Source organism: Puma concolor, chromosome C1 (genome assembly GCF_028749965.1).
Source record: "Puma concolor isolate L17-30 chromosome C1, mPumCon1.1.hap2, whole genome shotgun sequence".
Taxonomy (NCBI): Eukaryota; Metazoa; Chordata; class Mammalia; order Carnivora; family Felidae; genus Puma; species Puma concolor.
In genome coordinates this window covers 25,885,056-25,901,173 of record NC_141674.1, presented here as the reverse complement: position 1 = coordinate 25,901,173, position 16,118 = coordinate 25,885,056, and the positions used below count along the sequence as shown (strand labels likewise).

Sequence of the window (16,118 nt, the reverse complement as noted above, 5' to 3'; positions counted from 1 at the left end):
ATCTTAGACTCTAGCAATTCCCAAAATGTGTTCCATAGACCAATTCAGAAGTGAAGTGTTTCTGAGGGAAAACAAAAAAGGGAGAGGAGAGTTTCTGAAGTTAAATTTTGGAGATTCTGTTTAAGGTTACACAGGCTTCTCTCCTGAAGAACCTCTTGGATAAATTCATGACAATTGGTTTCTTCTAGAGGAGGGCGTTTCTGTGGTATCTGCAAAATCACTTGACCCACGGATTGCTTTTCTCATGGAATTTATTTCCCAGTGTTGTCTGGAACATACTTTGGGAAGCATTTCTCAGCTCCGTTCTGTAGTTAATCAGATTTAGCCCCAAATTGCATATTTAGCTATTCTAAGTGTAACACTGACCGTATTTTGCAGCATTTCCCCCACAGGGCACCACCGATTCTCCATGCGTCGCTATATCCAGACAAGTTTCAGAGGCCCTGTGCTCGGGTGTCGTGGGGTGTGGAGGGCTGGGCGGGGAGTGACGTGGCTTGGGGCCGCGGGGATCCACAGAGGCTGATCACGGAGGACGTTGTGCCAGCCTAAAGCTGCTCATCAGAGGGGCTGAGGATTGCCACCGGCTCTAGAAGCAGAAGGACATGTTGGTGCATAGTAACACAGGCTGGAGCATCCCTTGGGGAGTGACTGGGGGAAGAAGTGGGTAACACAGTCCACTGATCCTCTGTAATCCTGCTGCACCTCAAAATGATGTAGGCCCCACCCTGGGAGGCTCTGAACTTCCCCATCCACAGCCTCTCTTTTTTTGTTTAGTGTTGTGTTCTCTAAAGGCAGGGCTGCCTCTCTCCTTTTCGTCTTCCCCATTTTTCCAGAGAGATCCCTGGTGCCTTAAGAAGCTGAAGTCATTGATGTGGAGGCAACTTCCCCCCTCTGGGACAGGGTTGCCAAAACTGGCAAATTAAAATACAGGGTGCCCAATCAAATTCGAATCTCAACTAACAAATACTTTTTAGTATAAGTATAACCCAAATGCTGTGTGGGATATACCTATGCTAACAAAACTATTTGTTTCTCTGAAATTCAGATTTAACAGGGCATCCTTTGTTCTAACCTGCAACTCTATTCTGGGGCATAGGATGTAGCCTTTTCAGTAGTGCTTCTAAAGCATGTCAGGTGAAAGTGAGGAGGCCGTGGGGTCCTGTGGTTACAAAGTGCCAAAGAGAATTCCACACTGTCAGCCCCTCTGTGGCCTCTGCTGGTGGGAGAGTGGATGCGTGGACAGCCTCAGCTCATCGGGATGGGGAGAGGGGGCCAACAAGGATTTGAGTGGGTGTGGGTCAAGCACGCTGTAGGTCTGGCAGCAAGAGGAACTGTGTAGGGGCCCAGAGCACTGGCTCCATGCTGGGAAAGCAGGCTTGAAGCTGGGGAGATCAAGGTTACCACCTGACGAAGGACACAGCACTGTGGCCAATGGCGCGAGTTTCATCCCTAGCCCTGATCCCAACCAGCAGTCTGACACTGGGTCACAATGAGCCCCGCTGTTCCTCATCCCCCAGCTCTCAAAAGGGGACAGCCATGGTTCCTCTGTCAGGGGAAGATGGAATAGAACAGCCCAGATAAAGTGCTGAGCGGAGGAGTGCCCGGCTCATATTAAACATCCAAATGGTGACCGTAACTATCACTACAATTAGCCGTGCAACTCTTTGGCTCTCTCAGTTTAGCTCTTTTTCCTACAGTGGGGTTCGTGAATGCCAACCTAAAGAGTAGCATGAAGACTGGGGCACCTGGGTGGCTCAGTGGGTTGAGCGTCTGACTTCGGCTCAGGTCATGATCTCACAGTGCATGGGTCCGAGCCCCACATGAGGTCTCAGCTGTCAGTGCAGAGCCCTCTTTGGATCCTCTGTCCAGGCCACCCCCCCCCCGCCCCACCCCTCTCCCACTCATTGTCTCTCTCTCTCTCAAAAATAAACATTAAAAAAAAAAAGACTAAGATTAAGTCTGATTTTAATGGGAAAGAGTGGAGACTGAACATAGGCAAGCCCTTCCCTGAAGCCAGCACAGTGCCACCTGTTTCCAGGGCCAAACTGAAAGGGAAGGGAAATGTGACTTTGGTCTCAGTCCTCGGGTGCTTACTGCCTGTGTTTGCCCTGCCCACTTCCCACTGGTCACCTCTGTCCAGGGCTCTCACCTGCTTGGTTCACTCTCCTCCCTGCCCCTTCCTTGATGCCTAGTCAAAAAAAAAAAAAAAAAATCATACACCTGAGCTAAGGGCATAACTGAATACACACCAGTGCAGGACTGCCGAACTATGGGCTGGCTGCCTGTTTTTTTTTTTTTTTTTTAATTTTATTTTTAATGTTTTTATTTATTTTTGAGGCAGAGAGAGAGACAGAGCTTGAGCAGGGGAGGGGCAGAGAGAGAGAAGGAGACACAGAATCCAAAGCAGGCTCCAGGCTCCGAGCTGTCAGCACAGAGCCTGACGCAGGGCTTGAACTCACAGTCTGTGAGATCATGACCCGAGCCGAAGTCGGACGCTTAACCAACTGAGCCACCCAGGTGCCCCATGGCTGCCTGTTTTCTAAGTAAAGTTTTATTGACACATGTGTTGTCTGTGGATGCTTTTGCACGACAGTGAAAGAGTTGAATCATTGCGAAAGAGACCATAAGGCAAGGCCAAAAATATTTTCTATCTGGTCCTCTACAGAAAAATAGTTTGCCAACCCTGCACTAGTTTATTGCTTTATATATATATATATGCTAATATATAATGCATATTCTTATATTTATATTATATACATTATATATATGTACACATATAAAATTCATTCAACACATTCCAACAAGACACCCTCTTCCTGCCAGGCATTAAGTCAAACACTAGATAAATAAAGAAGTCATTCCTGCCCCTCGGGGGAGTCCAGAGATGAAACAGGCACCTAAACAAACAATTACAGGCAGGCTCAGCTCCTGCTTGGAAGCCAGGGTGTTGTAAATGAATGGATGAATGAGTTGCAATGTCATATGACAAGTGCAGGAATTAAATAAAGTGCAACTAAAATTCCAACATAATTCCATAAGTGGGATCCAAAAATTCCCAATCATGTAAGATGTGGGACATAAGATCACAAAATGAAGAGATGACCGGGGTGGTGATGGGGGGTGGGGGGGGGACGGACCCTCTGTAGTTAATGGACTGGGAGTTCCGGGATTCTGGGAGCCAAAGGCCAATGGCATTATGCTTGGATGCTTGGATTTACATTCTATCACGATGTGTTCTCCCGGGATTTTACAGTTTCTACAAGACACGAAGGGTATCAAGGAGGGCTTCCCAGAGAAAGTGACATTTAATGTGGCTTTGAAGGATAAGTAGGAATTTTCCAGATGGGAAATTTGAGAGAAAAGCAAGATGTGCCTAGGGTGCCTGTGGTTTAGAATAGCCATAGTGGAGGGGATAAGATTGGGGGGACCAGGAGATAAAACAGAAGCTGTTGGCAGGGGCCGCCTCACGGAAGGATGGGGCTGCATGAGCCCAAGCTTTAATTTATTCTGACAGCAATGGGAAAGCTCTCACAGTTTTCTTTTTCTTTCCTTTTATTTCTTATTATTATTAATTTTTCAAATCATTATTTATTGTTGTATTAACCAAGCAAAGACCAGAGGGCCTGCATTCGCCATTGCTTGGTGGTAGGGAAGCCTTTTTGACACGTGTGTCCCTGATGGGGTGTGAACAAGGCAGGGCCATGGTGAATTTGCCGTTCTGGAATGCTCACTCCAGCAGCGGCGAGGAGGTCAGAGTGGGGCGCAGAAGTCCAGGGCGGGGATGATGAGGAACGACAAAGGAGAGGGAAGGCTAGGGCAAGTCTGATTTATGGAGCACAGCAAAGTCCAGGAGCGAGGCCAGGCTTGCTGCCCCCAGAAGTCAAAGTCCAGCCATAAGAAAGGCCCTGGAGATTGAACAGTTCACAGCTCAGAGAGGTAAACCCAACGGCGTTAATGGAATAACCAACATGAATAAGTTACTGTGAGTGGTTGTCAATCTCAGTTCCACGTTGCAGTCACCTACATGAACCCAAGCTCTACCTCTGATTCAGTAGGCTGGGGGACAGGCATCAGTATCTTTATGAAACTCCCCACGTGACCCTGATGCTGAAGGTTGCAAAAACTGCAAACAAAAGCCGAGAGAACGTGCTCACGGTGGAGGGCTTACACCCGGCACTGGTCAGGGAGGGGGCTGACAGGACAGGGCCCTGTGAACTCGTGGGCGGCACACCCCATCCGAGGCCCTGGTGTCCTTGCCTTTGTTTGATTGACAGGCAGCAGGCAATGGACAGGACCAGGCTCTGGTTGACGCCCCAAGACCTCCCCGAGGAGAACGAGTGTAAGTCCTCTATGATGATGTCTCAGGATATACCAGCCACTGTGGACTCAGTGGAGTCGTCAGTGTAAGCACTGCCTGGTGAGGATGCGAAGGGCTCAGCTGCCAGGCACTGCTGTGGAAACCCAGCCTTCCCCCGCAGCGAGCCATGTGGCCTCGAGTAAATGGCCCGGCCTCTCTGGCGATCATGCTCATCTCCACAAGGGATAATAATAGCATCTCTCTCAATGCGTTGTTGGAAGGATTAAATAAGGTCATTAAGTCATTCAATAAGCTTTTATCAAAGTATTAGTATACATGAGGTGCGGCGTTCTAGGAACTGGAACACAGAAGTGAACAAAAGAGACTACAAACTGTCTTTGTGTAGCTTACATAGTACCAGGGTGAGACAAAGAATATTAAATGTATCAAATATGTAGTGTGTCAGATGGGAGGAGAGGAAGTAGAGACAGCGAGTGTACCCACTTCTCTGAGCACAAAGCACATGGCACTGAGGATAGCACATAGTAAGTGTGCAATAAACTATGTTTACAAGGCCAAACAGCTAAAAGCAAGAGAGTTATAAAGAATAACTAAGATCAGGGTGCCTGGGTGGCAGAGTCGGTTAAGCGTCTGACTTCAGCTCAGGTCATGATCTCATGGGGCGTGAGCTTCAGCCCTGCGTTCAGCTCTATGCTTACAGCTCAGAGCCCAGAGTCTGCTTCAGATTCTGTGTCTCCCTCTCTCTCTGCCCCTCCCCCTCATGCCCTGTCTCTCTCTGTCTCTCAAAAATAAACATTACAAAAATGTAAAAAAAAAAAAAAAAAAAGAATAACTAAATCATGTGTGATGCAGAAGTAGGTACCCAGAAGATAATGGTTTTTATTCCTCCCTCCTCTGACTGCCCACTAACCCTCAGTCACATACGTGCACACGCACGCACGCATGCACACACACACACACACACACACACACACACACAAAATGCCATCTCCTTTTTCCATGTTGAGGGTTGTGGGAAATGCACTCCTTCTCTCTGAATCTTTTTTTCCCAGCCATCCTGCCACTTAGTATCAACCGTATGGCCATGGAGATGAAACAAGTGACTTGATGGAAGATAAGAAATCAAAACATATGGAGGGTGCTTGTCCAGAGAGCATAAATGACTCTTCATTATAATATGGGAACTAAAGTCTCAAATTAAAAATAAAAGAAGGCACGGTGTAGCTTTTGCTGCACTCCAACCACAGAGGAGATTCATTGTCATACAATCACTGAGAATATTATATTGATTGGCAAGAGCCAGGCTTTGTAGAAGGGACAGAATTCCCCACAGCTAATCTACAATGGAATTGTTCAATGTCAGGCACAGCTTTAATAATATTGTTCTGGACTGCGTTGGATGTAAATATCCCACTCTTCATTTTGTGAGCAATCAAAGGGAAGTTTTATAGATGGGAGAGCATGAACAGCTGTAATATCTGTGCCAAAAAACACACGGACAAAATCAAAAAAGATCAAAGAATGCCTCACCTAGAAAGGCTTGTTGCTTTGTGGCTTATCTCCGATCTCCTCTGTCTGTCCAGCAAGTTGCACATCAGATACATTACAAAAGCCCACACTTTAAATGTTGCCCTTGACATTATTAAAAAATACCAGGTTAGTAAATCAGACTGGAGAAAAAAACCAGACTATTAAATCTGGACAGTCAGGTGATCACCCTTCAAGGGAACTCCGGTGGATTAAGCACCCACTGTATGCTGGGTGCTCTTAGTACCACAGTCCATTTAAGAGTGCTGAACAATGGAGCCAAAAAGACTGAGATTCACAGCCCAGCTCTGCCATTTTCTAGCTGTGTGGCCTGGAGGAAGTCACCTAAACTCTCTGTGCCTCAGTTTTTTGCATCTATAAAAGGAGGATAATAGTTATCCCACCGGAATCGTTTTGAGGACTAAGTAAAATACATTTGTAGCCCAGGGCCTGAAACATATCAGGAACTCAATAGCAGGTGTTATAGATCTGGTTTTACTTACTGTGCACAACAGCCCTGCTCTAGGTTGAATTGTGTCCCCCAAAAGATCTATGGAAGTCCTAAAACACCTAGTAGCTGTGAATTTGACCTCATTTGGAAATAGGGTCTTTGCAGATGAGGAAGTGAAGATGAGTTCCTTAGGGTGTATCTTAATTCCAATCCAGTATATTGGTGTCCTTATAAAGAGGTGAAATTTGGACATAGAGAAACAATGCCAAGTGAAGACAGAGGATGGGAGTGAAGCATCTATAAGCCAAGGGATACCAGAGATTGCCAGAAAACCACCAGAAACGAGGGAGACTCAAAAATTTCCCATAGACTTCTAAACCTGCATATTGTCAGACAATAAGAATCTGTCTTTTTTTTTTTTAAGCCACCCAGTTTGTGGTACATTGTTACAGCCCTAGGAAACTAACACAATACCCCCCATGGGAAGGAAAAGTATCCTTATTTTTAGATGAAGAATTGAAGGGCAGAGGTGACAATTACAGCTCAAGATCACTCAGCTAGAGGTGGTTCAGTTGAGAGTGGAATCCACACCTCTCTGAGCCCAACATCTGCCCTCCCGCCTCCTTCACCGTGTGGCCGCTCAGGAGCGGCGCTCAAGATAAAAAAGGAGGTGGTGTTGGGAACGAGCCCCCATTCATCACACCCAAGTCCCAGTGGAGGTGCCAGGTCAGAGTGGTCTGATTACGAACAGCTCATTAAGTAAAGAGCAGTGAGTGTTTGAGAGTGACTTTTCAGAAAGAATCGACTTTTATTTATAGTGACGTTCCAGTCATTAATTTCGAAGGAAGAAAGCCCAAAGCAGAAGCAGGTTCATTAAAAATTTGACATTAGTAATTTAATTAAATTGGGTCTTTGCGTCTCGTTGCGGAAAATGGAACGTTAGTTCTACACCAGTTCTCAGCCCATTTCCCCTGGTTGGCTCCCTCCCCTCACCTTAGCTTGCTTTCTTCTCCAAATGTTTACCTGACCCGCCCCTCCAACCCCCTGACACTCACAAACACACACAAATCACAGTCGCTGCCTCTGTTGCCGCAAGCCAGTAGCACGAGCTCATGGGAAAGGCCAAGGAGGCGGGATCACGGGAACACCCGAGGAAGCCAGCAGCATGGGATCACGGGAAATGCTAAGCTGGGCTAGTGGACAGGTTGATGGAGGTAATCCTTTCATCTGGGTCATCTCACCCGGTAGAGGTGGAGAATGGACACGGAGAGCTCTTCAGTCCTTGAGATAAGTCTCTCACAAAAACATAAGCCTCTTGAGGGCAGGGACTGGCTTTGTCTAGTTCACTGCTATAGTCCCAGCACAGTAGGCCTGCAATGAATTTTCGTTGCATGAAGGAATTATTACATGAATAACTCCTCCCCACAACCAATTAATGAAAATGTAGTCACGTCCCTACGAGTGCCGGAGTATTGTGTTAGGCTCCCAGGGTACACCCTGCCCTCGCGACCCTATGGCCTGATGGCATCTGCCGTTTTCTGAGCACCTACTGTGTGCCGGGCACTGTTGTCAGCCATGCATCATCTATTACTTGTAACGCCCTCAGCCACTAGATATTATTGTTCTCCTTTCGCAGTTGAGGAAACCAAGGCTTAGAGAGGTCACAAGGCCACAGAGTAAGACAGAGACAGGGCCGGGCTGCAGAGCCAGATCATGGTGATTCCAAAGTCTGCCATTTCTCTCTACACTATGCTTTCTCCTCCTGGAAGGGGAGGTTAAGAAGAGAGAGGGGCAGACTTCTTTTGGAGGGTTATAACATCAATGCTGTTAGAGAGGGTCCTGGAAGACAGCAACGTGGTCAGGAAGAGGGCACAGCAAGGGCCCGGGAAGCCCTCTAGAATCCAGGCTGGCCACCTGTACTTCTTCGTCTTTACTTCTCATCCTTGCCACCCCTGCCCTCTTGTTTCAGGCTGCCTGAGCTCCTAGATTATCTCTGGTCTCAGGGTATTTGCACACGTTTCCTCTTCCTGGAACATTCTTTGACCTAGCTAATTCTTACTGATCTCTCAGGATCCAGCATAGATGTCACCTCTTCCAGGAAGCCATCTCTGACTGCCCCACACTGGGTTTGGTTTCCTGCCTGGTCCCTATCACATCATAACATTTAAGATACCTTTAATTATGCACACTTCCCATTAAGTGTGGACTGGGAGCTCACATTCACATGTGTCATTCTCACTGTGTGCCAGGGTCTGTCCTGAGCACTTTCCAAATCTTAGCTCACTTAATTCTTACAAGTACCCTGTGGGGGATGAAGGTGCCATTGTGGTCCCTGTCTTGCAAGTGAGAAGACTGAGGCACAGGGGGTTACGAGACTTGCTCGGGAGCCCACAGGTAGCAAGCCATCAGGCCAGGATGTGAACCCAAGTTCTCGAGTCTGTACTTCCCACCACCCTGCTCCACAGCCTTTCAGTGACACCTTAGCAAATCATCGCCTGGTGATGGACACGTACTTGGATGGCCCTCTGGGTGTGGCTGTGAGCCGCTGTCCCTGACCTGTGGGGACATCCTGGATTGGTAGGAGGTATGACTTTCAGGGCACAGGCAGTTCTAACTCTGGGGAGACAAGCAGAGGACTGGGGGAGCCAGGTCAGGTTGAATAAGCGACTTGGGCAGAGGAGCCACGCCCAGCCTCCCTCCTCAGACTGGCAGGTCATGATGCTCTTGCACCCTCCACGGTATCCTCTGGATAATGAGGCTACACACACCGCTGGCCGTGACTGCTTCGGCTCTGGTCGCACGCGGAACATCATATTCTCCAGCTCCCCAGCTCCCCCTTTAAATGGCTCAGTCAGATCAGAGCTGGGGTTCTCGCCTTCCCACTCCACTGCCTGTTCCAATGCTAACGACCCCTTCGATTCTCCCAAACCCGCTGGGCCAGAGTACCCCTCCGGCGGCCAGGGCAGAAGCACATGAAAGAAAGGACACTGGGTTTAATGAGCACCTACTCCATTCCATGCTCTGCGTCCCTTCCCTGGTCGTGAGAGGGAGGGTGGACTCTGAAATCAGGGCAAGCAAACCCAAGAGATTAAAGTGATTTCCCTGAGGCATCTCGAGTGATGGGACAAACGTAATCCACAACCATGGCTGAGCAGGAGAAGAGGCAGGAAACCTGGATGGCTGGCTATACGCTGCCAGTGTGGCTCCGCCTTAATGCCTGACAACTGACAGTATGGAGGGACTAGGCAGCCTTGAGAGGGCCGGCTCGTCTGCAGGAGAAACGAGACCCCGGGGGGTAACCCGCCTGGGCGGGTGCTGTGCAGAAGCAGGTGTCAGGTCTCGAGCCCAACTCACAGGCTGTGTGTCTCCCTCTCACAGTTCTCCCCAGTCACACGTGTGGGAACCCCGGGCGGCTGCCCAATGGCGTCCAGCAGGGCTCAACCTTCAACCTTGGGGACAAGGTCCGCTACAGCTGCAACCCCGGCTTCTTCCTGGAGGGCCACGCCGTGCTTACCTGTCACGCTGGCTCTGAGAACAGTGCCACGTGGGACTTCCCCCTGCCCTCCTGCAGAGGTAGGTGGCCAGGGAGGGTCTGGGCGGGGTGGGCTGTGACTGGATGGGAGGCGGGAGCTTCCAGTGGGACCTGATCTTCAGTGGGGAAACTACACCATGCACTCCAGCAAGGACTGGGGTACTTGCTATGGGGAGCACATGTCTGGGGGCCACCAAGGGTGCTCAGGGTCCCCAGCTATTCTAGAGGCTTCTCAGCCTCACTTGACCTTCTAGCCCTCAGGTGTGCACTCCCTCAATCCTCTACCCCTACATCAACAAACTTATTTTTAGCCAGTCTGACCTTCTGTCTAGAAGAAACATCTTTTGTTTTCCATTACAGAGAGTCTGTCCTGTGCATGGCTCTCCCCAGCTGCTTTTGTTCTTACTGACCCCACCCTGGTGATTAGTCTTTTCTCTTTCCTATAAATTCAGCCTCCTCCCTGTTTAATGGGGTCTTAGCCTCCAAATATGCTCAAAACCTGTTTACCCCAACAGCCCCCTCAAAACCCACTACCTCCCTTCGGTGCTATATCAGCCTTAGCCTCCCAGCTACGATGGCCCAGCTTATCCTGGTTTCCCTGGGATTTTCCCCATTTTTAGCTCTGAAAGTCCCGCATCCTGGAAATGCCCTAAGTCCCAGGCAAACCGGGACAGTAAGTCACCCTCTTCCGAGCCTATTTCTTTTCTTTTTTTTTTTTTTAGCATTTATTTATTTTTGAGAGACAGAGAGAGAGAGAGTGTGTGAGTGGGGGAGGGGCAGAGACAGAAGGAGACACAGAATCCGAAGCAGGCTACAGGCTCTGAGCTGTCAGCACAGAGCCTGATACGGGGCTCAATACATGAACCTTGAGATCATGACCTGAGCCAAAGTCGGATGCTTAACTGATTGAGCCACCCAGGTGCCCCTTCCCAGCCTGTTTCTTATTGTCCCTCAGTTATGATGGGATCATAACTGAGTTTATTTCTAAAGTAATTCCCATTCCTGTAATCTGATGATAAAAATAACATATGATCATTTCTAAATGATCTTATAAAATACGGAAAAGGGTAAAGAAGAAACAAAATTTACCCATTTTAATGATGATTTTTCAGGTATTTCCTTCTCATCTTCTAACACACACTGCAGTATGCATATATTATGAATATGTGTATAATTGAGATTATCATGCATGTAGATTTTTTAAGCCACCTTTCAATGGCTGTGACATTGCACTGTAGCATTTCCCCAGGCCACCAGGAACACCTAGCATCTCAAAAGCTCAGTCCAGCCTGGTCTCTCCCCCAACTTCCCATTTACTCCTCTGGAGACTGGCCTTTGGCCCCAATATTCTGCATCATGTTGCCAAATCAGATGGGAATTGCTTTGGCCCTGATATTTCTTGACCTCCCAACAGCCTTCTGCACTATTGACCACTCTTTTCTTCTTGAAACTCTCGTCTTTAAATTGTATGGATCCCAGAACACTCAGATATAGGTCTGGGGGGGATCGTTTCAAGGAGTCGAGAAATGATTGGAACATGTAGCTCCCTTTGGGTTCAAGCTTTGCCTTTCTCTTAGAGGCAGGTTTTCTGTAATTACTATCCAAAGACTAGCTTGAGGAGACAAGCTCCCCACTCCCGCTATAAGCGTATACCCTTTTTACTATCTACACCAGAGGTGGAAAATACTTGGCACATAGATCTCTTCCCTTGCTCCCACTGCAATGGCAGACATGATTAATTGATCCCAGCACCCTTTCTTGAGCTCACACATGGCAGTGAATTCCTTCCTATGAACAGGCAATCCACAACCAGTCAGTGTGAGTTGCCATCTGCCTCCATGTTTGTTTACTCCTCTTCAGCCATGTTGGCCTGTCTTGGTGGAACCCAAGGGAACTAGAATCTCCCTTCTCGCCTTCCTAAGTCTTCTCTTAGGCCCCTTTTCTAACTTAGGATGTGCTTCTCATCACATGATTGGTATCAGGAATGACCAAGCCCATCGGGTGAGACCTTGGCCCCTCCACACCGGTGTGTGGCCCTGAGTGGCCAACCACGGCTAGAAGCTGCTGTCTCCACTCCTCTTAGAGCATCCCTACCCGCCCCCTGCCCAGAGGGTGCCACCGTTGAACACCCTGACCTTCCAAGGAGGGGTGTCAAGAGTCGTGACATGATAATAGAATATGAAACCTGATAGTAAATGGAATCAAGTGTTCTAGTTGTGAAACAAAACCCACAATTCTCTTTCCTCCCACAACACTATAAATACCATGCTCTTTTAATATGGAAATGAAAAACAGAGGTAGCCCAAGAATCAGGGGCAGAGGGGCTGTCATTCATTCTGTGCAATATACTTCACGTCAATATCTACCTCAGTAAGGTGGAAATCCACAACGCCGCCCAGTGTCTTCAGGGATCTTCGTCAGCTTCAGCCCTCTCTGAACCTGGAGCTCGACCGCCATGCCTCAACTCCCTGGGTTCTGCTCTGCTAACTTAGGTCAGGAACTTGGCCTATTTTTCTTCCATTTCTTCCTGTCCCGGGGGAAAAACAAAACAAAACAAAAAGGACAACCCACTGATAAAGGTGTTTGCATGCAGCGCGGCCTTTATTGAAGGTTTGTGGCAACACAGGGAGTCTGCATCCCAGCAAAGCAAATGGCTTAAAATGAAAGTCTGAGCAATCATGAGCCTCCAAAGCTTTTGGCCCCTTCTCCCTGGAAGCTTGTCTCTGGCTTCTGTCTTAGCAGCCTTAGACTTCCCTGAGCTCAGACATTGCCCCTCTCATCTCGTTCCAGCCTCCTCCACTTGGTGCCTCTTAACTTTGGCCTCGCTGTGGGACTTGTGTCCGCTTAGGCACAAGAGTCCCATTGCCCCTTGACTTGCCCTCTCCTGATAGAAGCATCCCTTCCCAGCCAAGCTATGTAGGCATCAGGTGGTATTGTCCTGAACAAAGAGAGCTTTCACCTGGAAGAAACTTGACTGGCTGTGAAAATACTTTTTTTTATTAATCCACTAGTAAACGATAAGTGATAAGGGCGACCTCCTGGAAGCTTCCGTTGCTGGGTCGGCTCACTGTCCCCAGTCTAATGCCTGTGTGTCAGGGTGTGGGAGGCAGAGTGGGCTGGGGTAATGGTGCCACCCCCCAGCACTCACGTCACAGCAGTGGCTCACGGGTGTGGGGTGCCTTTGTGGGGCATGACTGCCTCCCAAGCCTCTCTTCTTCCTCTTTTGGCCTCTTAGGTGATGACCATTCTTTCCCTTAAATGCTGGAGGGCTCAGCATGGCCTCATCTCTGGGAACATCTTACATCTCTTGGAACTTCTCATCCACTACATGGCTTCTAATTGTTGCAGGGAGGTGGCTCTTCAGTCTCTGTCCCCAGCCCCACCCTCTGTCCTACACTTCAGGTCCACATGGGTCTCAGACTCTACTCAACATTCCCCGGAGAGTGCTTCAAATGGGGCACATCCAAAACCTAACCCTGTCTTCCCAAACCTGCTCTTTTTTCTGCCTTCCCTCGCTCGGTGAAGAGTGTCACCATCCAAGGTGCCCAAGCCAGATGCCCCCTGCACCATCAGCCATCGTGCCCTGGTACATTTCCCTCTGCACCAGCCCTCTCCTCCATGCTTCTGCCAGTGATCTGGGGCCCCGTCTGGTAACATCCAGTGACGAGCCGTTTGCCTGTCCCCCGCCACACGCATCCCAGTCCATTCTTCACTGCTGGAGCAAACTTTCTAAGCCACAGATCTGACGGGATCACTTGCTGCTTAGAATGCCAATAGTGGCTCTCCATCACTGATGGGGTCAAGTTCAGATTCCTGAACATGGACAAGGCCCATCCAGAAAGACTCCCAGGCTGATCTTTCTAAGTCCTCTCTAAGTACCTTCCAATTTAGCCACACCAGAGAATGCCCTCTTTTGGAACACACTGGGGAAGCCAGCCAAGGGTGTCAGGTGCGGCTTCCAGAAGAGCTTTGTGTCCCAGAGGCTCCCTGGCATCTGAAGGAGATGAGATGTGGCTCCTACTCAAAGACTGGGGGAGCACAGGTGGCTCTCCCACTCTCCAAGCCCCCACGCCTCCCCCGTTCTCTGGACTTCAGGTCCATTTCTCGTTTCTAATTCACCATGAGCTGCAAGCATAGTCTGAGAGACATCCTCAATAACGCCAGTGATTTTTCTGAAAGTGATTTTCCAAACTGTGCTTCCTTAGGAGACCAAGTTGTATGGGAACTGAGGGTGCTCATCATGTGCCCATGCGATGCCAGGAGCCGCGGTCATGCCAGAGTCAACGGTTCATACTCTGGAAGGATTAAAGCCTTTTGGCCTTTTTTCCTCTTGTGTAGAACTCTCAAGGGCTGGCATCTGTGCGTGGATAAACCTCATCCACTGGGCAGTGGTCCGTAAATATTTGCTGAATGAGCGGACGGCCGGGTGGGTCCTATTCACCGTCAGGATCATGTAAGGCGTACAAGCCCAAAAGGCAAATTCCTGGCCTGGGTCAGCCCACCTGCCCAGCAGCACTGAGTGACACAAACTCTGAGTCCAAGGCTTCCCGGAGCAGGTTGGAGGGCATTGTGTCTCTACGTCAAACAGGAAATGCCACACGCCTGCCCGAAAGGTAGACTCAGTCTGGGGACACGGCCCAGGCTAAGGGGGAGTAGCTGGGATCAGGGGGCAGAGCAGGTGTGAGGCTGACCTCCATCGAGGCCCATCCCAAGGCTGCCGGCACTTTGAGGCTTGGTCTAGCTGGCAGAGGGAAGGAGGCAGGGCCCGTGATCCTCCTTTGCTTTGTGTCATTCTGGGCACATCCACCCTAGGAGTCTCCGAGCTTTGTGGAGCCAATTTGAATCACAAGAAGGAAGACCGTGTGGGTTTCAGCAAAATGGCCCCTGACTTGTGAGGGGCATTGGCCCTGGAGCAAAGAAGGCTGCGTGGGGAAGGAACAGGGTTCAGATGTGCTGGGTGCTGAGAGGCAGGTGGAGAGAAAGCAGCCTGAGCGAGAAACGCTTGGCCTCAGAGGTTCAAGCCAGGCGCAGCGGGCCGTCCCCTGACAGGGAAGGGGGCACTGGTCTGCAGAAGCTCAGACTGCAAGTGTCAAGCTGCGTTCCGGATATTGGAGCCCCGGGGGAGGAACCTGCAGAATGCGAGATGGAGGCAGTGTGCTGGGAGCCGAAGGAGCAGGGGTCAGACAGGCCCAAGTCAGCTCTGGCCGTCCTCTGCCAGCTCAAAGCTGCGTGTTGCTAAGTCTCCCCGAGTTTCCAAGTGGGGAACACGAGCAGCAACCTTGAAGGTTACTCATTCACTCAGGATTCAGCAGCTTTTCATGCACGCCTACTGTGTGCCACCGTAGCGCCGTGTGCTACTGAGTTATGAACTCAATCCTTAGTTGCAAAGTGCCGATTGTTGGATATTTACCATTCTAGATACAGAGAATTGCAGCGACGAAAAGTCAGACCAGATCCATGATCTCGTGGGGGTTAAATTTTTTTTTTTTTTTTAACGTTTATTTATTTTTGAGACAGAGAGAGACAGAGCATGAACGGGGGAGGGGCAGAGAGAGAGGGAGACACAGAATCGGAAGCAGGCTCCAGGCTCTGAGCCATCAGCCCAGAGCCTGACGCGGGGCTCGAACTCACGGGCTGTGAGATCATGACCTGAGCCGAAGTCGGACGCTTAGCCAACTGAGCCACCCAGGCGCCCCTCGTGGGGTTTATATGTGAGCAGCTGGGAGGCAGAAAACAGATAAAAATCAAATAAACAAATTTCAGATCATGAGGGAAATGAAGCAGCTAGTGACAGGAAGGCTACTTTAGATGGAGTTGTCAGGAGGGGACTCTCTGAGGAGGTGACATCTGAACTGAGTCCTGAATGATAAGAGGGGCTTGTTATATGAAGACCAGGGGAAGGGCATCCCCAACAAGAGGAACAGCTGGTGTGAAGGTCCTGGGGCAGGAGAGAGTTTGACGTGTTAAGAGAAATAGAACACAGAGCCCTGTGGCGAAGTTGAATGGGGGAGAGGGGTTGCTATGGTGGAGCAGGACAAGAGGTTCAGGTTTGGTTCTAAGCTCAGGAGGGAGTCAGGGAAGAATTTTAAGCTCAGGCATGGTGCAGTTGAATCTACTTTTTTAAAAAGATCCTTCTGGATGCTAGGATGAGAGGGATTGTAGTGGGCAAGAGGTGCAACCAGGAGGGCCAGTTAGGAGGCAGCTGTCACAGGCAAGCAGACTGGAGATTCTGCATTTCGGTCAGGGGTGGCCATGGCAGAGATGGAGGGGAGATGGGGACCGTGGTTTGG

The 16,118-nt window shown here is 49.5% G+C and overlaps 1 protein-coding gene across 7 annotated transcripts in view; it reads left to right on the top strand.

Annotated features, from left to right (window-relative positions):
• CSMD2 (CUB and Sushi multiple domains 2) overlaps window positions 1-16,118 on the top strand; it is a 602,428-nt gene that overhangs the window by 192,017 nt on the left and 394,293 nt on the right. For all 7 annotated transcript variants that reach the window (XM_086716392.1, XM_086716389.1, XM_086716388.1 and 4 more), the window contains exon 4: window positions 9,675-9,869. In XM_086716392.1, coding sequence (XP_086572518.1) covers window positions 9,675-9,869 — 195 coding nt within the window. The remainder of the gene's footprint in view (window positions 1-9,674; window positions 9,870-16,118) is intronic.